The sequence below is a fragment of the Urocitellus parryii genome, chromosome 11 (assembly GCF_045843805.1).
Source record: "Urocitellus parryii isolate mUroPar1 chromosome 11, mUroPar1.hap1, whole genome shotgun sequence".
NCBI classification, from domain to species: domain Eukaryota; kingdom Metazoa; phylum Chordata; class Mammalia; order Rodentia; family Sciuridae; genus Urocitellus; species Urocitellus parryii.
The window spans coordinates 115,123,871-115,149,496 of NC_135541.1; the positions used below are offsets into that span (position 1 = coordinate 115,123,871).

Here is a 25,626-nt window from a genome sequence, read left to right on the forward strand (position 1 = left end):
CGTGGAAGATCATAAATCTTAGAAGTTGGGAGACATTTTAGGATTCATTAATCCTATTTCCTACATGAGGCTAAACAAAACAAAATCTTTCCAACAGAATGTTGATCTTCCAGGCTCACTTGAATAGATAATGAGCTCTTCCTGTTAATTTACAACTGCACTTTTTCCCCCCAGCTCAATCTAACAAGTTACTCTTAGCCTCTATTGTGTCATGGCTATAAGGCTTTTTTTTTTTTTTTTTTTTTTTTTGGGTGCTGGAAATTGAACCCAGGGGTTTAACCATTGAGCCATATACCCAGCCCTTTTTCATATTTTATTTAGAGACAGGGGTCTCCCTGAGTTTCTTGGGGCCTGGCTGAGTTTGCTGAGGATGGTTTTGAATGCACAATCCTCCTGCCTCAGGCTCCGGAGCTCCTGGGATTACAGGCAAGCACCACCACACCTAGGACTATGAAGCTATTTAAAAAACAAAAAGCACACACTGCCAGTGGTAATGGTGCACACCTGTAATCCCAGTGACCAAGACAGCTGAGGCAGGAGGATCTCAAATTCGAGGCCAGCCTCTACAATTTAGTGAGACCTTGTCTCCAAATGAAAAGTAAGCTCTCTGCTTCCTACTGCCATGTTCCCAGCTGCTTTCCTCCACCACACCCTTTTGCCATGATGTTGTGCCTCACCTTGAGCCCCCAGGAATGGAGTCAGCCTTTCAATAGACTAAGATCTCTGAAACTGTGAGCCCCAAATAAATTTTTCCTCCTCTTAAATAGAAAAGTAAAAAGGGCTGGGATGTAGCTCAGTGGTAGAGCACCTCTGGTGTGGATACCCAGCACCAAAAACAAAAAACAAACAATACAAAAACAAACAAAAAACCCAAGACACACCTTGAACCTATTGTTGTCACTAAAACATTTAAATCTTGTCTCCTAGAGGCCAGCTTGTTTCCCCTGCAATTCAGGTAGCAACCTACCATTGGGGTGGTAGATATCTAAATACAAAAGCTAACAGAGTGGTCTCTCCCAGAGCATAAGGAACAGATGTGAAAGATGAAGCCCAGAATCTAATCTATATAGATTATTTCCCAATAATATGGAATTTTACTAAATAATTACTATGCTGTATAATTTTTAAGAAAAAGATGATTAAAGAAGAAAAAAATAGAACATCTAGGTAAAAGGTGTTATTCCTGCTTGTCTATCTAGCTTTCATTTTTTTCTTTTAAAATCCTTTAAATTCTCATGCCTATAATTCTGGGCATTGTAAAACCTTTACTTACAGCTTTAGTCAGCCAAGACTGAATATTTTCAGCTTTAGCAGTTACAATCTTTTTGGTGGTGTGTTGGTTTGTTGCAGTTCCAGGGATGGTACCCAGGGGCGCTCTACCACTGAGCTCCATCCCTAGCCCTTTTTATTTTTTATTTTGAGGAATGTTCTTGCCAAGTGGCCCAAGCTGACCTCAAACTTGCAATCCTTCTGCCTCAGCCTCCTCAGTTGCTGTGATTATTATAGGCGTGTGCTACCACAACCAACTATTATAACAATCATGAGAGCCTCAGTCAGCAACCACTTTCAGATCAGTTTCAGACCACAAATAGACCTTTCTGTGTTTTTACACTTTCTCTGCCTGGTTGGAAACAAAAAAGATTGGGAAAAAAAGATGACCTCTTTTCTGTCATCCACCTTAGATCCTCGACTCTCACTTTCCAATGGGAATCCCGTTGCCTGAGTTACTAAATTTCTAACCAGCCTACTCCTCTGGCTTCCCCCTTTCTAATGAACAGCTAATTAGCATTGAAAAGATTGCCTTTAATGAAACAGACCTTTCTGAAGTTTTTAAACAGCTATGAAAATATATTCTAAAGGGAATTCAAGACCTTATATCAGGGATCAGCAAGCTTTCCCTATAATAATCAAATGATAATTATTTTAGGTTTTGCAGGCAGTATATGTTCTGTGGAGACTACTCAACTCTCCTATGATAGCTTGAAAGAAGCCTGAACAATATGTAAACAAATAGGTATGGCTATGTTCAATAAAACTGTATTTGTGAGCACTAAAGTTTAAATTTTATATAATTTGCATATGCTATAACTTTTTAAATTTTAGTGTAAAACCATTCTTAGTTTATGTACAGCAAGCTGGATTTGGCTCACAGACCACAAATTGCCAATCCCTGCTATAGATGATTACATGTTCAAGAATGCTACAATACTAAATTGTATGATAATAAATAGTATTGTTTAAAGAAGGAAGACATCAGATAGAACCAAAAGAACCAAAAGTTTCCTGGGGAAAGTGATAGGTTGGGCCTTAAAGAAAGAGCAAAATATAGGCAAGTGGAGGAAAGAGAAAGGAAGGAAGAAAAGATGTGTCTTCCTGGTATCTGAGTAATAATAAGAGAAAGAATGAAAGAAGACAGTTTTATGATCAACTTGATTCAGGAGATATGTAGAGGTCCTGGATATCAAAATAAGAAAATTAAACATAGCCTTCATACAAATAGCATTTCTATATTATTCTTGCAGAGAAAAGAGCACTGATCTGACAAGAGAAAGACTAAGAGCAAGTAGACTAAGATGGGCATACTGCAGTTGTATAAAACATAAGAGCCTGGTGACTGTAATGATGTTAATAGAAGAAAAGGCACAGTATCAGGAGACACATGGCATAAGGAATCAATAATACCTGAAGAATAAGAAGATTTAGGGGAGGATTCAAAGTGACTCTTGGAATTCAGAATCAGGAAATAGGGAAAATTATAAATCATCCATTGGCTATTAAGCCCACATTAAGCCCACTATTAAGCCAGGACCAATGTGGCTGTCAGGATAGAAAAACCCATGCAACACAGATGTTACAATCCAGTAAGTGAGGGACAGTTATGTGAATATAAAGGTATGGTATTGTTGCAGGCACTATAATAGAAGTCTGAGAAAGTGTGGCTGCAGTCCAGGGAAAGCAATAGAAGACTCCTAACTTGAGGAAGCATCAGAAGTAACTACAAAATTTCTGGGATTACAGATGGCACAGGCCTGTAATCCCAGTAAATCAGTAGGCTGAGGCAGAAGATCTCAAGTTTGAGGCCAGCCTCAGCAACTAAGTGAGACCCTGACTCAATAAAAAGATTTGGAGGTGTAATTCAATGGTAGAGCACACCCCTGGGTTCAATCCCTAGTACCTCCTCATCCTTCCCGCCACACACACACAAAAGATGTTAGCTATTTTACTTTTTTTTCTTCTTGGTACTGGGGATTGAACCCAGGGGTGTGCAGTATGCCCATCTTGGTCTACCTGCTCTTAGTCTTTCTCTTGTCAGATCAGTGCTCTTTTCCCTGCAAGAATAATATAGAAATGCTATTTGTATGAAAGCTATGTTTAATAACCACTGAGTCACATCTCTAGATTTTTAAACTATTTATTTTGAGACAGTGTCTTACCAAGCTACTTAGGACCTTGCTAAATTGCTGAGGCTGGTCTTGAACTTGCAATTCTCCTGTCTCAGCCTCCCAAGCTATCAGGATTACAGGCATGCATTACTGCACCCAGAAGCTACTTTACTTTTTTACTGAAGACTTTTATAGAGAGGAATCATTAGGGCAGAACGTAAAAGAAAGGTAGCACAGTTATAATGGGGAATTAGGAAAAAGAAGAATCCATTAGAGGAGAAAGGAAAAAAATAGTTATTAGAATATTGGTGCAAGGGTTGGGGGTGTAGAGAGGAAGAGAATGTAATTGTCAGGGGTTCAAAAGCAGTAGGAAGGTTGATTGTTGATTAGGAGAAACATGGGAGAAAGCCCAGTGAATTCAAGAGACCACGGGAAATCATTGATGATTTTAAAGAAAGGAGATTAAAGCCAGATTATAAAGCTCCAATGAAAGGAACCCTTCCTGTTCAAAGAAGTGTTTGTGCCAGCACCTGGGGTGCCAAACAGGATAGAGCAAGCCCAGATTAGAAATTTGGCTCAATGGACACCTGAGTGAGGTTGGCCAGAAATCAACTACGAACATGGCAGGTAGGAACAGCATGTAGCAGTAATTAAGAAGTCAAAACCACCCTCCCCCCCAAAAAAAGGAAGAAGAAGTCACAAACCAGTTAGGAATCAGACCAGAGGACTGGAGGAGAGCTGGAGATGTACCTCTGTGATAGAGCATTTGGCTAGCATACAAGAAGCCCAGGGTTCAATCCCCAGTCGCGCGCGCGCGTGCGCGCGCGCACACACACACACACACACACACACACACACACACACACACACACTTAATGGAAATCCTGCCAGAGAATCAGGACAGCAAAGGATGACCAACTATGAAAGACAGTAGCTAAGAGGAAAATAGAAATGTATCCAGATGACCCCTTGGAACTTACAGTGCTAGCAAAATGTCTGGCACAAAATAGGTTCCCCTTAAATATTTATTGGACAAACAAATGGCACAAATATAGGATACAATGCCATGTGGAAAGAGCAGGAGTTTGGAATCAGAACTTAATTCATACCCTAGCCCATTTACTCATCCATAAACTTTCATTATAAATGCCTGAAGTAATAAAAAGATGTGGCCCTTGACTTCAGCAACTCATAGTTGATTGACAGAGTCAGAAAGAAACAGGCAATTGTTCTGCAACGTGATTAAGTGCTGTGACAAATTTGTGTGCAAAGGTACAGCTCTAACCTCTACAGCTCACAGGTTCTCCAAAGTGATCTGCTGCATTCAGGCCAGAAGAGCCAAGAGGAACAGGAAAACCAAGGATGGAGTGTTTGAGGTGGGTGTGCTTGAGGTGATTCCAATCAGACAGAACAACAAGGAAAGCTGCTCAGAGGTGAGTGAGCACAGCATGTTCAGGGAACTCCAAATGTTTAAGCACATCTAGAGCCAAAGTGCTTTGTGCTAGGTCAGTGGATGGAAGTGAGGTTAGAATAGATGAGGACAGAGTGATAAATAGAGGCCAGATCACAAAGGACTTTGTGTGACATGCTAAAGAGATTGGATTTTTTTCCCCTGAAGGTGATGGAAAGCAAATGAAGAATTTTAAGCAGGGGAGAGACATGATCAAATTTGCATTTTAGAAATAGCAACAGCATGGAGGATGGGTTGGAAGGAGATGAGGCTGGGAATAGGGAGAATAATTTAATAGGCTACTGCAGTGATGAGTGAAAAATGATGAGGCCCTGAACTCAGCTTAGAGATAGTGGGTGGTTAGAAGTCAAGAGACAGAAATAACAGGTCATGGGCATGAGGGAGAGAAATGAGGCTAGGTGACCCCCACCCCACATCTTCTGGCTTGTCATCTGGGAAAGGGTGGGGAAGGAAAGGAAGAAGGGAAAAATGAATATGTATCTATTTTCTTCCATGTTCCAAGCACTGTTTGAGGAATTTTACATATATTACTTTATTTAGCCTTCACAATGAACCCAGATAATGGGTGTTATTAACTCTTTCTTCCAGATTAAAAAATAAAAACAAAAATCTAAAATTCAGAGAGCTCAATCCACTAGGCTATGGCCAACACAGGTATTTTTCAGACTCTGGCTCAGGATAGATGTGTTGGAAGAGGATGGGGGCATTAGTTAACCCTGAAGTCTATTTGGATGCCAGGTGCCTTCTGCAGCAGATAGATACCAGTCTCAGTCTGATCCACAGAAGAGACTCTAAAATTGGGAGACATTTCTGTCTCCCAAGCTCAGGGAGGTCTGTCCCCAAGGCAACTTTATCTCAAAGAACTGTTAAGTGAACTTCTCCGTGAACAAAGCTCACCATAATCCCCAGACCTCCAGTAAAGGGACAGCTCTGAGCCAGAACATTTGTCTCCACCTGGCCTCTCCCTAAATATTAAATATTGACCTAGGAGAGGAAGTGTACCAGTTGGCCCAGCATGATGATATATGAATCCCAGGCCCCATGGAGCTGGGTTAGTCATGACAAATAATTTAGGAAGAAACAAAAAAAAAAATGAATTCAACTATCAAGGGCCAGAGTCACAATTTGAACCTAAGTCTGTATGACTCCAAGGTCCATATTTTTTCCACTTTCTCAAGTTGGGATAGTCACCAAGTTAGATTACACAGAGAAGTTAGTTTGGGGAATTGGACATAGTGACATTTTAGACATAGTGAATTTGAGATGCCTCTGTGACATTCAAGTGAAATCATCTAATAAACTGTTGGGTATATTGTTCCCTTGTACAAATTACTTAAAGTATCTGAGTTGTTGAAAAAAATACCAAAGTCTCTGAGCCTCAGTTTCCTCATCTGTAAAATGGTAATATTATCTATCTTAAAGGGTTAACGGAGGTAAGATTCTTACATAGTACGCTGCTCACATTAGGCAGTCAATAAGAATAAATGAAGCTGGGTGTGGTGGGGCATGGCGGCACATACCCATGATCTCAGTGACTCCAGAGACTAAGGCAGGAGGATTGCAAGCTCAAGTCTAGTCTGGGAAACCTAGTGAGACCCTGTTGCAAAATTAAAAAAAAAAAAAAGCGGAAGTGGCGGGGAGGCACTGGCAATGTAGTTCAGTGGTAGAGTGCTCTTGGGTTCAGTCCCCTGAACCAAACACACACACATACACACACACACACACACACACACACACACACACACACAAAGAATAAATGAATAAAGCACGTGCTACCTACGATATTATGCATATTCATTGCTGCACAATTTAGAATGTGATTATTTCCTTTTTTAAAAAACATATTTTTAGTTGTAGATGGACACAATACCTTTATTATTTTTTATGTGGTGCTAGGGATCAAACCCAGTGCCTCACACGTGCTAGACAAGCGCTCTACCACTGAGCCACAACCCCAGCCCTGCTTATTTCCTTTTAAGATTTAGTAGTTTAATTAATTTAGTCTCCATAGTTAGACTATAAATTTCTTTGTAATACAGATGCCGTCTTTTGGTATTCCTTATGGTGCTAATCAGAGAATGGGGACTTGACAACTTATTACTAGAAAAAAAATGTTGATGTGGAAGTGGATTGGGACCTAAAGTATGGGGGATGCTTTTCCTTTCGTTGTCTCTTTCCCACCAGCTGCTTAATCAACCAAGCTAGAAACCTGGAGTCATCTTTAACTCTTCCTCTTTCTCAACCCAAACATCTAGTAGTCACCAAATTCCAAATTACTTCACCTATATATCTCAAAACTCTGTTCTCTCTCTACCACTGTCCTAAACCACCTGATCTCTCACCTCCATTATGGGTTTTCTTTCGTTTGTTTGTTTTTCTATTTATTTATTTATTTATTTTTATGGTGTGCTGAGGATCAAACCCAGTACCTCCCACTTGCTAGGTGAGCACTCTATCAGGCCTGGGCAATAGTAACTGCTTACTTTGCCTCCAGTTCTGCCTCCTCAAATCCATCTTCCAAAGAGTCGACAGAGTAAACTACACAGAACACAGATCTGACCATGTCGTTTCCCGGCTTACCCTTTCAAAGCTCCCTGATGGACTCAAACTGTTTAGTCTGATACATATGGTCCCTAATGCTCTATACATAACACCACTGTTCATCTGAATGTATTTCTTTATGTGTCTTTAAAGGTCTATCTTCCTACCAGCATTTCAATGCCATGAGGTCAGGAAAGCATCTTATTCATCGTTTTGTCCCAAGTATCTAAACACATAGTAGATTCTCAATCAATATTTGTTGAATGAACAAATTAGTATGAAATCTCAGTCACATTTGAGCAAAGACAACAACAAATATATATACACATAGATATACTCACCATCTCCCAAAGACCAGAACCAAACACCTCTCTAAACTCAGCTTATTTTAAAATACCAAGTTATGCATAGTTGAATATTGTACCACTTGAAGTTAAGGGTTCTACCAATTCATTCTGGGAACCTAAATGAGGTTCTTTTTTCAACTTACTATTGTGTGTGTTTGTGTGTGTGTGTGTGTGTGTGTTTATGACTCTAAGCTGCACTTGGGTTTTTAACCCATCTTTAAAAAAACAATTAATTGGGGCTGGGGATGTGGCTCAAGCGGTAGCGCGTTGTCTGCCGAGAACTAAAAAATAAATATTAAAAAAAAAAATTCTCTCTCTCTCTCTCTCCTCTCTCACTCTCTCTTTAAAAAAAAAAAAGAATAACAAGGCACATTTACCATTTAAAAAAAAACAATTAATTATAGGTTAGCTTTCAAGAAACTGAAGACATGACAGAAAAAGGAAGAAGAAGGAAAAAAATTCTCTTTTATTCTGTGGGAACAGTTTATGCAGGGCAGAACCAATTAATACCTAGGAATCCTCAATGAGAAGAATCTCTTTTTTAAATTGATTGATTGATTGATTGATTGATTGATTTTGGTATCAGGGATTGAACTCAGGGGTACTCAACCACTGAGCAACATCTCCAGCCCTTTTTTGTAGTTTTTTTTTTTTTTAGAGACAGGGTCTCACTGAGTTGCTTAGAGCCTTGCTAAATTGCTGAGGCTGGCTTTGAACTTGTGATCCTCCTGCCTCAGCCTCCCCAGCCACTGGGATTACAGGCATGCACCACTGAACCCTGCTTAATTTTTTTGTTTGTTTGTTTCTTTTAGTTGTAGATAGACACAATGACTTTATTTTTATTTATTTATTGTTGATGTGGTGCTGAGGATTGAACCCAGTGCCTCATACATCCTAGGAAAGCATTCTAACCCTGAGCCACAAACCCAACCCCCCTACTTCTGATTCTTAAACACATTAATCATAAGTCCTTCATCTTAACTCCAGACATGCTGTGTACATAGTTTTGGAGACCCACTGAAAAATGAAAACCCTTATTTAAAAAAAAATCTTATTTCAGGACTGCAGAGCAAGCAATGAACTCCTCTGAATGTAGGGCCTAGTGCAACTACATAGGTCACACCTGAAGTCAGCTCTGGCACAGGAGTTCACAAATCAACCCCAGCTACCTCTGATTTACTAGAATTCACTCTGAATTAATTCTCAGCCATTCATAGCAAGAAAATGAGACCCTCTTCTAGGCTCTTAGACCAATTCTTCCCACCCCACTTACAGGGGATTGAACCTAGAGGCACTTAACCACTAAACTACATTCCCAGCTTTTTTTTTTTTTTGTCTTTTAATATAAGCTGGGAATTGAACCCAAGGAAGCTAGACAAATGCTCTACAATTGTAGACAAATGAGCTACAGTTACAGCCCTTTTGTCTTTAATTTTGAGACAGGTGCTAAATTGATGAGACTGGACTTGAATTTGTGATCCTTCTACCTTGTTGTACCAAGTCTCTGGAGATTACAAGCCTGACTTTTTTTTTCCAGTTGTAGATGAACACAATACCTTTATTTTATTTTATTTTTTTAATGTTGCTCTGGGGATCAAACCCAGTGCCTCATATGTGCTTGGCAAACACTCTCCCACTGAGCCACAAACCCAGCCCTTCTGCCTGGCTCTTAATTTTTTTTAATAAATCCTTCCATTTTCTTTCTTTCTGAAGCCTAATTTTAAAGTCTTTTTTAAAAGAACTTTTCTGAGTCTGGTATAATTGTAAGATATCATTGTTAGTAAAATAGTTAATTTTACTACTGACATAGTGCATGTGAAAAGTTTGCTCTGTCTCTCCCTTTCTTTCCCTCACAGCTTGTCCAGGATCCATGTATAGAGGAGGCTGCAGATCTACCCTGAAGCTCAAAAGTAGAAAAAAACTTGGGGCTGGGGATGTGGCTCAAGCGGTAGCGCAATCGCCTGGCATGCCTGCAGCCCAGGTTCCATCCTCAGCACCACATACAAACAAGATGTCGTGTCCGCGGATAACTAAAAAATAAATATTAAAATTCTCTCTCTCTCCCTCTCTCCCTCTCTCTTTAAAAAAAAAAAAAGAAAAAAGAAAAAAAACTTGGTGAGTCTGATAAGCAGCAGCTTTTAATGAGTGATAAGGTCCCGCCCACCAGGAACCCTCCCCGTGTGCCACCAACCAGCATCTTAGGCATGCTGGTAAACTTCCTACACAGGCCTTTGCCCTAGGTCCAGAGTATGTGCCCTACCTACCTAGGGCTCTGAGAGCACCCAGAGGCCACATACATAGACATCCCTTGTTTTCCAGGTAGTGAAAAGTACCATAATTGCTAACTCCTGAGATCACAAGGAAAGCAGAGTCACTGTGGGAATTTGGCAAGACGCATCCTGCACCAAATTCTGTGGCCTGTGGTGTGTTGCCTAAGAGAAGCAGGTAAGAAATCTTTTGGGGTCCAGGTGTGGTGGTGCACGCCTGTAATCCCAGCAGCTTGGGAGGATGAGATAGGAAGATTTTAAGTTTGAAATCAGCTTCAGCTAGCAAAATTCTGCCTGGGGATGTAGCTCAATAGTAAAATACTCCTGGTTCCTGGGTTCAATTCCCAGTATCCCCCCACCACCACCAAAAAATAAATAAATAAATAAAATAACTTTTTGTTCAGGGCCAGAGACTTAAGCAACTGTCTTGCTTTTAGTATAAATAGTGCTGGGACCAGGTTCAGGGCAGGTTTGGAAAGAGGCTCCACAGAAAGAAGAGAAAGTCACAAGTGGCTCAGAGTGGTCTGCTAAATCTTCTCACATTCAGGGGTCCATGATAGCCACACCAATACCTGGAATCATGGCTAGTGGGGAAGATGAGCCAAGGAACTGTGTGGTGTGTGGGGACCGAGCCACAGGCTATCATTTCCATGCTCTGACGTGCGAGGGCTGCAAAGGTTTCTTCAGGTAAGACCCTCCTCCTCCATAGAAACAACCCTGTTCCCAGCTCCTATCAGTCAGCCTTTAAACCCTGGCACACGCCCAGCCTTGTCCAGCTACATTACTCCTGTATTTAAGTCTCACTACTCTGTGGCTAGCACTCTACATCTTGCCAACCACACCACTGTATAAACTGACGGCATGATAAAAGAGAGAGGACCAAATATTTGTCCCATGCACACAGTCTATTTGTTCCCCCCCCCTTTCTCTCTGTGTGTGTGTGTCTCAAGAGTACTTATCATGTGCCCATTGCAAAGCACTAAGGTAATACTATATTGACTAGGCTTGCCCCAATGATCCTGTGTGTTGTGCTCTATTCACTCCTGAAGTTCTTTGAACTTGTGCTCTATTCACTCCTGAAGTTCTTTGCTGAGTGAAGGTGGGAGACAGCTGTAGTCCCAGCTACAGAGGCTGACATAGGAGGGTGGCAAGTTCCTGGCCAGCCTGGGCAAGTTAGCAAGACCCTGTCTCAAAATAAAAAATAAAAAGGGCTAGGTATGGGGCTGGGATTGTGGCTCAGTGGTAGAGTGCTTGCCTAGCACATGTGAGGCCCTGGGTTCTATCCTCAGCACCACATAAAAATAAATAAAAATAAAAGTATTGTGTCCAACTACAACTAAAAAATAAATATTAAAAAAAAGGGCTAGGTATGTAGCTCAGTGGTTAAGGCCTCCCCCCCGGAGGGTTTTGATTCCTAGTACCACAAAAATTTAAAATGTCTCTGTTGGGGCTGGGGTTATGGCTCAGTGGTCTGAAGTGCTTGCTTAGTTCGTGTGAGGCATTGGTTTCAATCCTCAGCACCACATAAAAATAAATAAAATAAAGGTATGTGTCCATCTATAACTAAAAAACAAAAATGTCTGACTTTCACAGACGAGCAGTCAGTAAAAGCACGGGTCTCACCTGCCCCTTTGCTGGAAGCTGTGAGATCAGCAAGACCCTGAGGCGCCACTGCCCAGCCTGCAGGTTGCAGAAGTGTCTAGGTGCTGGCATGAGGAAAGACAGTGAGTTGGTCTCCTACCTTCCCAGTTGTCCATTGACTGTCTCTGTGCTTTGTCTTTATTCCCAATAGTACATTTTGCATTAACAAGCACAGTAAGATTATTTTTTTCAAATTCGTCAGATGATATCACTATTCTACTCAAAACTCTCAATGGCTCCCCATCTCTTTTAAAGTACAAGATCTCTTGATCTGGTTCCTGCATACCACCTTTCAGACTTCATTTCCTCTTTCCCCCTTGCCCAATCCAGTCCAATAACATTGACTTCAATGCCCTTCTTAAACCCACCAATCACACTCTTCCCCAGGACTTTTGCACTCCTCATTCCCTCTACCTGAAAAGTGCTTCCCTTGGTATTCATATGGCCAGCTTTTTTCTTTTATCTCTTGAGTATAATGCCTATCACCTAGTAGATGCTCGATAATTTTTAATTAATTAATGTTTTCTCTGTGCCAGGTAAACTATTCTATGCTCCCAATAGATGATATAACTGGGACTCAAAGAAGTTAACTTACCCAAGATCAACCAGCTAAACAGTTGTACAGTCAGTATTCAAATTCAAGTCTGCCTGACACTAAACTCTTGCTTTTTCCATACGATTGCAGTACTTTTCAATAGGATGGAAAGAAAACTATTTATAAACCAAAAAATCTTGGTTTGAATTCAATCTGCATCATTTATTTTATGACCCTGGACCTGTTGCTAGAATCTAAGCATATTTACATTTCTGAAAAATATGAATAATACTTACCTTGTCTACCACAGTGTTGTTTCATCCAGTGAAATCTAACCTCAGAACTTTTGAAATTATAATGCTGTGTCATGGTTTGGATCTGGAATGTCCCCAAAGTCTCATGTGTTGAAGTCTCGGTTTCCAATGCAGTAATGTTCAGAGGTAGGGCTTTTAGGAAATGACTGGATCATGAGGGATAGAACCTCATCAGTGGATTAATCCATTTGATGGAACTAATAATTTGAGTGGACTATTGGGACGTGATAGAAACTGTAGGAGTTGGGACCTAATTGGAGTAGCTTACTGGGAACCTGCCCTGGAAGGGTTTATCTTCCTCATCTCCTTCCTCCCTCTCTCTGCTTCCTGCTGCCATGAGCTGAGTAGCTTTTCTGCCATGATGTTCTGCCTTGCCTCCGTCCCAAAGAACAGAACCAGCCAACCATAGACTGAAATTGAGTCAAAAGAAATGTTTCCTCCTCTAAGTTATGTCAGGTATTTTGGTCATGGAAATGAAAAGCTAACATATTATACAAACACAAGATGCTGCCTTAGCACTTTATTAAGCCCCTCTTAATTATTTCCCCCCAAAGCCAACCATCTTATACCTTTCCCACTTTACTCTCCATCCTTCCCTCCTTTCCCACAGTGCATTGTTTCCTGCCATGTGCCTTACAGGTAACTGAGGTTGGTGAAAGGGGGCAGGAATTCCCCACACTTGAGGTCTCTAGGAGTCAATCAAGTTCAAGGAAGCCTCAGGAACTCTCCTTCCTTCCCCAATCCTTCCTTGTATAGAGTGGTTGAGGAATCCCAGATCAGTGACTGGCTGAAAGATGTTCTCTGCTGGTCTAAATAGCTTTGTTACATCTCGTCTGGTACAGTGATACTGTCGGCAGAAGCCCTGGCATTACGACGAGCAAAACAGGCACAGCGGCGGGCACAGCAGACTCCTACACAATTGAGTCAGGAGCAGAAAAAGCTGGTCCAGACCCTTCTGGGGGCCCACACTCGTCATGTTGGCACCATGTTTGACCAGTTTGTGCAGTTCAGGGTGAGCACTGATCAGGGCTGAAAGTGACAAAAAGGGTATCTAGGAGGTGGCCTATGGGAGAGGGCTGTGTACCATGTACCAACAGAGGATAGATCTTCTCCAGAACCCTAGTCTGGGCAAATTCCTCTAAAGAACCTTTCCAAATAAGGCTGGTGAGGCCTCAACAAAAGCCCTAGGAGCCAGGGACTCTGGCTCACATCCTGATCTCTACAGCCTCCAGCCTACCTGTTCATCCATCATCAGCCCTTGCCTACCCTGACCCCTGTGCTACCTCTGCTCACACACTTCGCAGACATCAACACTTTCATGATGCAGCAAATTATCAAGTTCACAAAGGATCTGCCTCTTTTCCGGTGAGTGATCTTCCCTTATCTCTCATGAAGCAAGGGCTTCATAAATTGTATACCGTCTTCATCTCTCCCTACCTCTAAAAGTTACTGATCAGCTGGTCATGGCGGCTCATGCTTGTAATCCCAGCTACTCAGGAGGTTGAAGAAGAAGGATTGCAAATTTGCAGCCTGTCACAGCAACTTAGTAGACCCTGTCTCAAAATAAAAAGTGCTGGGGGTGTAGCTCAGTGGTAGAGAGCCCTTGGATTCAATCCCCAGTACTAGGGTGGGGGGAGTCCTATCACACATGGTGGTGCATGCCTGTAATCCCAACAATTTGGGAGGTTGAAGCAGGAGAATGGCAAGTTCGAGGCCAGCCTCAGCAATTTAGCTAGGCCCTAAGCAACTTAATGAGACCCTGTTTCAATACAGAAAATAAAAAGGGCTGGTGATGTAGCTCAGTGGTTCAGCACCCCAAAATAAAAAAGTCACTCAACCAATTACCACACCCCTTAGTATTTCCAAGCACCAGGTCTCAAAATCAGGTTTGTTTTTAAGTGTGTCACTCAGGACCGGAAGTTCCTCTCCCTCTCCTAAGTTCAGACTTGTCTAAAATGCCCTTTTTTTCGTGTTCTCTATAGATCCCTGCCCATGGAGGACCAAATCTCCCTTCTCAAGGGAGCAGCTGTGGAAATATCTCACATTGTACTCAATACCACTTTCTGTCTCCAAACACAAAACTTCCTGTGTGGACCTCTTTGCTACACAATGGAAGATGGAGCCCATGGTGAGAAGGTGCTAGAGCAGTAGGGGCATGTGTCCTTGTGGTCTGGGATGAGGTGAGGTGACCTAGAGGCTCTAAGCCTCATATCTCCTACAGCAGGGTTTCAGGAAGAATTTTTGGAGTTGATATTTCGCTTCCATGGGACACTAAAACGACTGCAGCTCCAGGAGCCTGAGTATGTGCTCATGGCTGCCATGGCCCTCTTCTCTCCTGGTGAGCATTTCCCAAAGCCCAGAAACTTTGGTCCCACCATCTCTACCCAAACTGGGTCCCTTGAATCCATCCGTCCATGGCCATCTAGCCTTTAAACCTTTGGAGTGGGTCTATATCATCCTCAGACCCTGGGACACTGTGCAGGCCTCCCCCCTCCCCCTTGTCCTTCCCAGCTCTCTCTCTTACAGATCGGCCTGGAGTTACCCAGAGAGAAGAGATTGATCAGTTGCAAGAGGAGATGGCACTAACTCTGGACAGCTACATCAAGGAACAGGAACCAAGGCCCCGAAATCGGTAGGTGGGAGCCTGGGGCTTGGAGGCTGCACTGGGGAAGAAAGAGGTTATGGAAAACGCTCAACCCTGGATGAATGTTTTTCCTGTCTTTTCCTTTGGCAAACCAGATCTCTTGGGGTCTGGTCCTTTCCTCTGGCCATCCCAGTTGCACAGTTCCAGCATTCAAATTGCTCTTACTGATGTTTGATCTTACTTTTTCCAGATTTTTTTTTTTATTCAGTAGAGATGCAAAGTAGTAGCTCACAGGCTCTTATAATAGCATTCCTGAGATTGATGACATCTATAACCTAGCACTATAACTTCTCCAGACTAAAGTAGACCATTAAGAGTCTTGCTCACTTTTGTTCCTTGGCCCTTTCTCATCTCTCCACTTGGCCAATTCCTTGAATTTTTTCATTTCCCTTGGAGTTAGGGTCATTCACAGTTTTGTGTCCCTGATTCAGGATCTATCTGGGCTCTGTGGTATGTGCAACTTCTGTTCTTACTCATTCCTCAATAAGTCAGTTTGCCAGAAGAAGGATACTTTGTACCACAGAACAACCCACCCATCTTCTAGAACTTGCTCTAGAAGGCCAAACCCTCAGACTCTACACAGTTGAAGTTCTGGCAAGGTCTGGGGCTTCCTTCACACTTGGCCCTCAGAGTTCAGGAAAAACTGGGCATTGTGACAAGATAGTATCAGACAGATACCCCTTTGGGGACTTTTGAACATTTGACAAATTTTCATACCAGAGCCTGATTTTCTCTAAAGTTCAGACTTAGCCTCACTGAGGGTTAATTCAGTGGGTCAGGGCCTCAGGACAAGACTTCTAGCTGTCTTATTTCCTTTCTCTTCCCTGGTAACCCCACTACTTCCTTCAAAGGTTTCTATATGCAAAGTTACTGAGCCTGTTGGTTGAACTCCGGAGTATTAACAACGCATACTGTTACCAACTCCAGCACATAAAGGGACTATCTGCTATGATGCCACTGCTCCAGGAGATCTGCAGCTGAGCCCCAGCCTGGCCTTCTTCCCCAGCCCACTTGGGACACACCGGACTGGAAAGGGGAAATTGCTAGGACGAGGAGAAAGGGAGTTCAGTGATTGTAATGAAAGACTAAAGCAATAAATGCCTCTTCATGCGATCATTGGGGTACTCAGGGGTGACCATGGGGGTAAGGTTGTCCTTTGGATGCATAGAAGATGAAGAAGAGGAAGCCTCAGGCTAAGAGGTAAAACTTCTGGGAATGGGTAGGTCCCACTTTTCAATGCCCCAAATTTAGCCCTTCAGCCCTACTTTCTCAGCCTTGGGAGACTCTGGGATGGGAAAACAGGATGGGGAAGCTAATCCCATGCAGTCTTTTCTGCTCTGGAGAGGAAGGAGCTAGGGGCTTTAATCCAGAGGAAAACAAAGATGGAAATGAAGGGGGGAGTTCAACCAGACATATTCCTTAATCCTTCTCCCTTAGTCCAGAGCAACGAGAGCCTGGGGAAGATGATACTGGGGCTGGTGGCAGAAGTGGGAGCCTCAAACCACTGCCTTATCAGCTGACCCAGTGGCAGCGCCAATTTTGAGAAGGGTATGGTCCTGTTCCCCACTCTGCTCCTAGGACCTAGAGGTCACCCATCGAGGTGGGCTCTGGAGAGGAGCCTAGTCTCTGGCCCTAGGACACCTGACTCAGGTTCCAGCTGTGGGGGCTGGCTCTGGGACAACCTCAGCCCACAGTGATGCTGAAGCCACAATGGAATCTGTTGCGCCAATGATTAAGGAAGGCTCCAAGGGCCAAGGTGACGGGCAGCGGGGGCATCTTCTTCTCCAGCACAGCACCTACACACCAGTTACTATCCACCAAGCCTATTGGGAAAGAAAACATCAACTAGGTTATTGAACAAGACTTGGAGAAAAGGGTTGGCAAAAATAAGGTAGAACTTCCCTCCCTCTGCATCCCCTGATCCTTCAGCACTTCTGAATGCTGTCACAATAACTCTTACCTCTAAACACCATGTTGGCCTGGGGCAAAGTCAGGTGGTAACCAAAGGAGAAGGTTGTGTCTTGTAGCCTTGTATTTGCCTCAAACTCCACTCCGACCTGAACCTGAAAAACAAGGGCAAGGATAAGAGGGGGATTCAGTCTTGGTGAAGACCCGAGGGGCCCTGACAGGGGATCAGCAGAATGAAGACATCCATGAAAATGTATACCTGTGTGGGTAGGAAGAATACGAGGCCAGCAAGAGCCTGTTTGTCTACAAAGGCAAAAGTTTATATAACTGACTTAGTAGCATAGGGCATGAGATAAGTAGCTCACCTGTTCATTTGCCCTGTGGTAATAGCTTGCGTGGGCCCCGCCAGATCCCACATTCAATGTAGCCACCCAGTGTACAGCTGTAAAAAACAAAATACAAGGGGAAAGGAGAATTACTGTAGTAGGACGCATTCCAAGGACCCCAGCAAAGCCAGAATTGCCATTCCACTTCACCCCATACCCGAGTACTTCCCAGCCAGAGTCAAGATGGCTCCCTCTTCACCCGGCCGCCGGTGATAAACTAGCTCTCCTCCTAGCACCAGTCGATGAGTGAGGCTCTGCAGAAAGTGAGCGACCATGATCACTGTGGGGGAGTGAGGAGACGTGGAGTCAGAAATAGAGACAATAGTGAGGACTATTCCTTCACCCCCAGTTCCCTCCTACAACCTGCCCCAGAAATTCCTTTTCGAACTCCCAAACTCTACAGAAGATGAGGAGGCATGTCCAACATTAGCAAATAGAACCCTGTTTAGGGTTCAAAAGAACCCTGTCCCAACTCCTCACCCGATTCCCCAATCAGGTCAGGATTTCCTAGGGTCAGAGTGGCTGTGTAGTCATCTCCTCGATACTCGCCATCAAACTGCCATGTCAGGAATTTGGCCTGTTGTGTCTGTGTGGAGAGAGCAAGAAGTAAAATCTCCAACCATCTTTTTATAATCACTATTGCCTCTGATCCTCCCCCTGGCTTCCCCAGGGCAGGATACCCATAGAGGAGAAAGAGAAGTGCCTCGATGGATGGAGGCAGGAACTGTGGGTCACCTGGAAGACAGCCTTAGCTCGGAGCCGCTCTGCCAACAGAAGCAGGACCTGGGCGTTGAGACTTCCACTGCTGTCCATATCCCCTACCACAGTGGGGAACACCTGGTGAGGAGTGTAGACAGTAAGGCTGAGCTGGATAGCATTACTCAACTTAAACCCAAACACTGGGTTACTCAGCGCCCCCTGGTGGAGACACAAAGAAAAACTCTGGCATCTTTTCATAGAATTGTTTCCCCACCCTTTGCCATTCAGAAGAGACAGAATCTGGTTACTGTCAATTCTTCCCTTAACACACACATTTCCTCCTCCTCCGGACCTAAGTCCCAGGTGCGCTTTTAGAGAGTGGACCCAGGTATGTGGAGCCCTCACCTCTGTGGGGCTGAGCTGCCAATCCCCTGCATAGGCTGCATGGAGGTGATAGCCAGGCAAGCCCAGGGCACTCATGTGCACAGTGTGAGCCACCTGCAGAAAGAGGAGTCAATGGAGGAAGAGAGCATCCATGTTTCATTTCAATACCTCATCCCACCCGTCATCTTCTCCCCATTCAGGGGGCCTTTTAAGAATCCCAAATATCCCAACATATGCAGTGGGTTAACAGATTTTAAGCACCAAGTCCCGCAGGCAAGGGAGGTAAAGAGAACCCCACATCCTCCCTCATTTGTCCCACATAGCCTAGCTAAGGCTGGAGTGCAAAAAGGAAAGGAGGATCCAAGGATAGGCACGAAGGAATGGTAAGGATGGGACAGAGAAGTGGGAGCACCTGGAAATGGCTGCTCAGAACCTTGTTGACAACGAGCTTCACTCCCTCCATCTGTGCTGGGAATACATCTGAAGGGGGTGGGGGGGAAGGGAAGGAATAAGCACAGACAAGGAATCCCTACCCAAAGAGATAGTCTCCCCTTTCAATCCCATATGAAGCACTGGAGGGATTGACCTCCTTTCAACTCCTCAAACGAAATGCTCCACTTCATTTGGGCACCTGATTCTCCCTGAACTGAATGCCGCAGCTGTGATTTCCCCTTTTCTGTTCCCATCACCGGACATCAGGTTTCAAGACCCTCCCTTCCTCCGCCCCTTCAACTTGAGATCCAAATGACAGAGTTCTCACCTTTGCATAGCCGGTGCAGCTCATCGAAGCTCCCAGGGTTGGGTAGAGGTTCCTCTCGGCGGGGGCTCCGGCGGGGCATACTCCCCATCGGTGCCAGGCCCAAAGTATTACCCATTTTAGTCCAGAGGACAGGGAGGGGCCCGGGTTAGCCTGGGAAAGGATTCTGGCTTCCTCTACCCCCCACGGGCCCCACCCCCCATCACCAGGCTCCCCAGTCTCAGAAACTTCCACATGATCGAATGCTAGTCCTGGAACAGGAAGAGTGGGGAGAGAGAGCACCGATGGAGAGATAGAACCCTAGGCACACTCCCACCCCATCTTTGATCCCTCACCCCCACCTGTCACCCCTGTCCTCGCTCCCATTTTTTAATCCTAACCCCCACCACAGACCTCACCTGGATTCCTAGTCTTTCTAATCTTCATTCCCACGCCCTGAGGGCAGGCCCGCAATAGAACAGTAGCCCTTACCATCTCAGACCATCCTGCTGTCCCTTTCCCCCCGGCACACCCCGGTCATCTTGATGGGGGCAGCCATCTTGGTTAATGGCAAAGCTTCGGCTTCACGTTGCATTTCCAGAGTGGCCATGAGCGCCATCTTGGAACCGGGCAAAGGAAACTACCTAAGACCCAACCCTCTCCTGATTCGGTCCCGCCCAATAGGTGGGAAAAAAGGCACTTCGATCTCCTAGTCGCCAATGAGAAAGAAGGAAGCAAAAGAGTGGCAGGCATGGCAGCCGGGGAGCTTCACCCTGGCGGGGCAGAGGCCAGCGGGATTTGATTGGTGGTTTCTTAGACTTCAGCAGAAGGCCTTAGATTGCCCTGCCTCTCCAAGGTCGAGATAAACCTGTGAACGTTCAAGCCACTAGAGGGAGTATCTTGTCGCTTGGACCACTGAAACTCCTTGCACCGGCCACGAAAAAAGTGAAACTACAGCCTGGAGGCTGTTTTATTTTTGGTACTGGGGATTGAACCCCCGGGAGCTCTACCACTGAACTACATCCCCAACTTTTTCTTTTCTTTTTTACTTTTTTTGAGATAGGACTCGATTAGTTGCCGAAGCTGAACTTGTGATCCTCCAAACGTGTGCCACCACACCCAACTCAGATTTTGTGTTTAGTGACGAATGATGGAGGAATGATCCTGAAGACTTCTTTCGAACCTAGTTCATATCATGCCCCACATCCCCATTGAATCCACAGCCCTCCACAGCCCGCCTCTAAATGACACATAAGCACAGCTCTTCCCCAGACACAAACCCCCTCATCTTCTAGAGGTCTACACCTCTCAGGAGTGTCCCCTCTGGGTAGAAAGGAAATGGGTGTGTGACAGTTTGGGGTAGAGGAGCAGGCTCTGGGCAGAACTATTCCTTAAAATACCATCTAAGCCCAGCGGCTCGGGAGTCTGAGGCAGGAGGATGGCAAATTCAAAGCCAGCTCAGAAACTTAGTGAAGCCCTAAGCAACGCAGTGAGGCCTGTATTTAAATAAAACACAAAAAAGGCCTGGGAATGTGGCTCAGTGGTTAAGCGCCCCTGGTACACGCCCTCCAAAATAACAACAACAACAAAAAAAACAAAACAGGTACCTCTATAGTTAATCCTTCTTTCTTTGAGTTTTCAGGCAGGGTGAACAAATAAAACCTAGGAATAAGTTTCCAGACCACAAATGTGCTCTGCCTTAGGGCCAGGGGCAAGCAATAGACTACACTCAAGAACTATGAGCTCTACTGGGGAATAATTGAAAATGGAATAAAATTGTTTAGCCTTTTTTCCCTACCTTTCTCACTAGCTCCCACCACTCCTTCCCATCTTTCAGGAATGTTCCACATACCTAGGGAGCAAACTTTGAGGGCAATAGGGTGGAAGATACAAATGCTTCTGGTATCTAGTTAGCTAATTCTACTGAAATGCTTTGAGCCTAGGAATGTAACCCCCCTCCCCTTAATTAGGGCTGGGACAAGGGCCAGGACCTTGGCCATAGGTATTCTATGGCCCCTGCTAATTCAATATTGGCTGACCACTGCCTTGAACTGATAAGGCAGTCAGATGACCAGGTATATTCAACCCTTATCCTAGCAGGAGCCTCTTGTGTCTTTTCCTGCCAGAGCTCTCCAACTGAGAGGGGAAGGGCAGAGGCTGTTTTCTGAATTTGTTTTTATTGGGGGAAGGGTATGCTCATTGATCAGCAACCAGGAGGGCCATTCTGGGCCCTGGGTTGTTTTCTCCCCCTGTCTCATTATACATTAACTGAAAAAGGACAGAGTCAATCACACCTGCCCTCTGACCCTGACTCTCATTCTCCTAACCCCCATTCCCTTCACTACTGCCCCTAATTTCAACTGCTCTTTTTTTCTTTTATTCTTTTCCCCAATACTTATCTTCAAAGTTGCAGTGAAGACAAGTAGGGTTGGGGAGATGAAATTTACTCAGAAAAGAGATAAAAAGATCAAGGATCAAGGGTTTGATGTCAGAGCTTTCCAGAGAAATGATTAGAAATCTTGCTTCCCCACTGCATTCAAATCCAAAGATAACTAGCCCCAGATCCCAAAAGAGTCAATCTTAAACAGATGGATGTGTACACTTTTGCCCTTCACTAAGGCCTGTACCCTCTGCTTCTCATTTAATCGCCATGAGTTCCTCATTTCTTGTCCTCTCCTCCCCCATTTCTCCAATCTGTTTACTTCAACATGGTCCCTCCCCCAATATCTCCCCAGAATCTCTATCACCTGACAGGGGGTGGTGAAAAGGACAGGTATATATATAGCCCCTGCCTTTCCAGCCAGGCCAGCAACAGACACCAAAGACAGAGACGCTGAGTAGGTATGGTGAGAGAGTAAGAGCTGTGGGCAGCATGTAAAGAGGACTGGGCTTTGATGGTGGAAAGGAAGGGAACCAGGGTGGAGAGGGCATCTGGATGTGAGATCCCTGGGGAGGGGGTGAAGCCCATTTGGCTTTATCATCCTTCCTCACCACCAGCACTATATTCTAGGCGACCTTTCTACTGTCACCACGATGAAGCTGCTTGCAATGACCGTGCTTCTCCTTACCATCTGTAGCCTTGAAGGTGGGTATGATATGGAGGGAGGGGGACAAAGAAGAACAGGAGATGGTGGTCCTCGCTACCCATTTTCTGTGTTCCTATGCCTCAGTCTGGCAACCACGGAGCTTTCCTCTCTGAAGTCCAGAAAGAAAAAAATATATATATCCAAAGATTTGTCTATATATCTATTTGGAAAGGGGGCTGAGAGCTGGGGTGGAGAATGGCAGAGGTATGGTGGGAGACCAGGACTCATTGCTGGGGACCCAGCTGAGAAAAGTGTGCCTATGTTTCTAGGGGCTTTGGTTCGGAGACAGGCTGAGGAGCCAACTCTGCAGAGCCTTTTCTCTCAGTACCTCCAGACTGTGACGGACTATGGCAAGGACCTGGTGGAGAAGGCCAAGGGCCCAGAGCTTCAAGCCCAGGCCAAGTAAGTGTCAGGGGTAAGGGTTTGGAGGTGGGACAGTGGAGAGAAGGAACAGAAGATGGAAGGTCTTACAGGAGACTGACTCAGGGGTGGAGGTTAAGAAGGATTCAGCTTAAACTGGGGAGAAAACTTCTTCCATTGCTCATAGATCGTGTGTACCTTTTGGACAGATAGGGGTAATAGGAAGTGGTCCCTGAATTTCAACCTCTAGAGTCTATTGCTCTGTCCAGTGGTGGGTTTGATTCTCCTACTAGGTGCTTTGCCATGGCAGGAGGGACCAGAGACCTAGTTCATTTTGCTCCTTCTCACCACCAACAAGGCTCCTCCCCGCCAGTCATTAGGTTTCTTCACACTGACCTCTAATCCCTCCCCTATCCAGGGCCTACTTTGAAAAGACGCAGGAACAGCTGACACCCCTGGTCAAGAAGGCTGGAACTGATCTGATTAACTTCTTGAGCAATTTCATGGACCTCAAAAAAACACAGCCTGCTGAGCAGTGAGGAGACCGTACCATTTCTTCCAACCCCAGGGACCAGGCCTAGTGTCCCTCTCCCTACCAACTCCCCATTTTCTACAATAAATGTGGAAGGAATCAAATTGTGAGTCTCATGTGTTCAGGTGACTGGGAAAAGTAGCAGAGTTGAGGAGGAGTGGAAAGAAGAAAAAAGATAAATCTGCTTTTAAAAGGAGAAGGGTTTGGGTGTGGAGGGATAGAGAAAGGGTTGAAGAGACAAATGATTGAAATGATATAGCAGTGGTGTGTGGTATGCCTGTGATTCTTCCTCAAGCCCAGGGAATCTCCCACAGCCCAGGCATAGCTCTGCCGTGGAGTGATAGTGCCACTGTATAGGACATGGAACTGTGAAAGAAAGGAAGGATTCATAAACCCAATCCCTAGACTTCTGAAAATTACAGGAAATGAGGGCATCCTTCAGAATTTCCCCTTAATCGTTCTAGAAAGAGAAAAATATCTTCCTCAAAATTAGCCCAGTGGTGTGACCCAAGACCCTCTCTTTCCTTATGAGTAAGGAGAATACTCTTGTTTCTCCATCTCACAATAAAAGAGAAACCTGGTTTCACTCCTTTCCCTAAAAGTGTTCTAATTCTTCCCTCCTTTCAAAACCTCTGAAAGCTTGGACCCATTCCAAGCCCTTCCCCTACCATTATCCAGGCACTATTCAAAGAACTGGCCTGGTAACCATCTTAGAGCCTGGAACTGGTAGCCATTTAAAGGCCTGACAGTTATCTAACTTGGTGGACATGGGATATAAGAGACGCTGTGATACCTGGATTAAATGAAAATGGAAATCAGGTTGGGTTGATAGGGGGAGATACAGTTCTAAAATGAGGCCTTTTCCAATAAAAATGAATTCCTCTTTTATTTACTTATAGTATAAGGAATCAAACCAGGGATTCACACATACTAGACAAGTACTCTACCACTGAACTACAACCTTAGCCTCCTGCTTTAAAAGTTATTTTCTCGGGGCTGGGATTGTGGCTCAGCGGTAGAGCGTTCCCCTAGCACGGGTGGGACCCCGGTTCAATCCTCAGCACCACATAAAAATAAAGGCATTGTGTTGTACCCATCTACACCTAAAAAACAAATATTTTTTAAGAAAGTTATTTTCTCTGTATGTCTAGCTACTTGGAAGGCTGAAGTAGGAGGATCACAAGTTTGAGACCAACCTCACCAATTTAGCGAGACCCTGTCTCAAAATAAAAACTAAAAAGGACTGGGTTTGTAACTTAGTGATAGAGTGCCCCAAGTTCAATACCCAGTACCAAATTAATTAATTCATTATAACAGTTATTTCCCTGTCCCGGCTCATTTCACATACAGCATCTGAAGTCATCTTTCTCCCGGAGACTGGAGATGGCTTCAATTTATTCTATATGTTGATCAACCTCCTTAATCTGTTATCAAGACTCTCACCATTCATAATTATTCCCCTACCCTTTTCTTTCAAAATATCTACCTTTTCTCATGAGGCAAAGTGTGCAGAAACAAAGATTTATTAGTCTGTTATTTGCAAGGTGACAATTTGGACAAGTTAATTTCAAAAAGCCTGAATTTCCTTAGGAGTTGACAAGTGAATCAAATGGTACAACTGAAAAAATAGTTTGAGAAACATAAGTTACTACCCGTACAAAGTATTGCTTGGCACAAGGGGTTGCTGGAAGCTTGGGGACCCTAGACCCATTCAAGAATACCTGCTGGGTTAAAGGTAGAACTGGCAGCATCTCAGGAAGTTTAAATACTTCCAGGCAGAGCTTTCTGGCAGTTCTGGAAACAGGACAGGCACAAACACGGGATTCCTTGGTCACTCACCCATGGGCTTGGGGGAGATGACTTCTTATCTGGGCCCAATTTGATTCCCTTTGCCTTACCTGTCTTTAATCCCTATTTGGCCATTTCTCTAAGGCCCCTTTCTCTATATGTGAATGTGCTACTAGGGATTGAACTGACCTACATTCCTGAACCTTTTGATCTTGCTAAATTGCCCAGGCTAGCCTCAAACTTTTTTACTTTTTTTTTTTTTTTTTTTTTTTTTGAGTGCTGGGGATTGAACCCAGGGCTTTGTGCATGCTCAACAAGCACTCTACCAACTGAGATATAGCCCCAGCCGTGGCCTCAAACTTTTGATTCTCCTGCCTCAGCTTCCTGAGTCACTGGGATTACAGTAGTATACCACTGCATCTGGCTCTTAAAAGTTCCTCTTACCTTAGAATTCCCCTTAAAATCACTCTTTCTAGAAAACCGTCTATTAGGAGCTTCACATAACCCTGGTTATCCCATTTTTTTTTTCTGCATGTTTGGCTTTTCAACTGTGCTAATTCCCATATGCATATACTGGATTGGTACATATCTGGATTGGTGAAAA

General features: G+C 44.3%; 3 protein-coding genes across 5 annotated transcripts; 2 read left to right on the forward strand and 1 right to left on the reverse strand.

Moving 5' to 3' along the window:
• Positions 1-10,023: 10,023 nt before the first annotated feature.
• Positions 10,024-16,133, forward strand: Nr1i3 (nuclear receptor subfamily 1 group I member 3). Its single transcript, XM_026380577.2, has 9 exons — positions 10,024-10,187; positions 10,557-10,696; positions 11,603-11,733; positions 13,342-13,511; positions 13,725-13,864; positions 14,482-14,627; positions 14,721-14,837; positions 15,026-15,131; positions 15,995-16,133. Exons 2-9 carry the CDS (start codon positions 10,563-10,565, stop codon positions 16,122-16,124), a joined length of 1,074 nt encoding a protein of 357 aa, XP_026236362.1. The 5' UTR covers positions 10,024-10,187; positions 10,557-10,562; the 3' UTR covers positions 16,125-16,133.
• Positions 16,134-16,819: 686 nt separating this feature from the next.
• Tomm40l (translocase of outer mitochondrial membrane 40 like) lies at positions 16,820-19,832 on the reverse strand. Of its 2 annotated transcripts, XM_026380575.2 has the most exons (10): positions 19,749-19,832; positions 19,281-19,528; positions 18,933-19,000; positions 18,542-18,634; positions 18,173-18,274; positions 17,918-18,023; positions 17,595-17,717; positions 17,417-17,493; positions 17,104-17,206; positions 16,820-16,966 (listed from the first exon to the last, which is right to left on the reverse strand). In XM_026380575.2, the coding sequence occupies exons 2-10, from the start codon at positions 19,393-19,395 to the stop codon at positions 16,827-16,829; spliced, it is 927 nt and encodes a 308-aa protein (XP_026236360.1). In that variant the 5' UTR covers positions 19,396-19,528; positions 19,749-19,832; the 3' UTR covers positions 16,820-16,826. The 2 variants fall into 2 exon arrangements, with proteins under 2 accessions (XP_026236360.1, XP_077659867.1); XM_077803741.1 differs by lacking the exon at positions 18,933-19,000 and having other exon boundaries at positions 19,676-19,804.
• A 2,222-nt stretch (positions 19,833-22,054) lies between these two features.
• Positions 22,055-23,338, forward strand: Apoa2 (apolipoprotein A2). Of its 2 annotated transcripts, none has more exons than XM_026380612.2 (4): positions 22,055-22,097; positions 22,267-22,341; positions 22,612-22,744; positions 23,121-23,338. In XM_026380612.2, the coding sequence occupies exons 2-4, from the start codon at positions 22,290-22,292 to the stop codon at positions 23,239-23,241; spliced, it is 306 nt and encodes a 101-aa protein (XP_026236397.1). In that variant the 5' UTR covers positions 22,055-22,097; positions 22,267-22,289; the 3' UTR covers positions 23,242-23,338. The 2 variants fall into 2 exon arrangements, with proteins under 2 accessions (XP_026236397.1, XP_026236398.1); XM_026380613.2 differs by having other exon boundaries at positions 22,075-22,093.
• The last annotated feature ends 2,288 nt before the right edge of the window (positions 23,339-25,626 follow it).

What these genes read in the sequence shown, in the direction of transcription:
- Nr1i3 (XM_026380577.2), top strand. Translation starts at nt 10,563, where the DNA reads ATGATAGCCACACCAATACCTGGAATCATGGCTAGTGGGGAAGATGAG. An exon ending in GGCTGCAAAGGTTTCTTCAG is followed by an intron (nt 10,697 to 11,602) that starts GTAAGACCCTCC and finishes TGACTTTCACAG; the next exon opens with ACGAGCAGTCAGTAAAAGCA. An exon ending in TGCTGGCATGAGGAAAGACA is followed by an intron (nt 11,734 to 13,341) that starts GTGAGTTGGTCT and finishes CGTCTGGTACAG; the next exon opens with TGATACTGTCGGCAGAAGCC.
- Tomm40l (XM_077803741.1), bottom strand. Translation starts at nt 19,751, where the DNA reads ATGGTAAGGGCTACTGTTCTATTGCGGGCCTGCCCTCAGGGCGTGGGA. An exon ending in GGCAGCTCAGCCCCACAGAG is followed by an intron (nt 18,275 to 18,541) that starts GTGAGGGCTCCA and finishes ACTCCTCACCAG; the next exon opens with GTGTTCCCCACTGTGGTAGG. An exon ending in ACCACAGGGCAAATGAACAG is followed by an intron (nt 17,207 to 17,416) that starts GTGAGCTACTTA and finishes CTTGTTTTTCAG; the next exon opens with GTTCAGGTCGGAGTGGAGTT.
- Apoa2 (XM_026380612.2), top strand. Translation starts at nt 22,290, where the DNA reads ATGAAGCTGCTTGCAATGACCGTGCTTCTCCTTACCATCTGTAGCCTT. An exon ending in TACCATCTGTAGCCTTGAAG is followed by an intron (nt 22,342 to 22,611) that starts GTGGGTATGATA and finishes CTATGTTTCTAG; the next exon opens with GGGCTTTGGTTCGGAGACAG. An exon ending in GAGCTTCAAGCCCAGGCCAA is followed by an intron (nt 22,745 to 23,120) that starts GTAAGTGTCAGG and finishes TCCCCTATCCAG; the next exon opens with GGCCTACTTTGAAAAGACGC.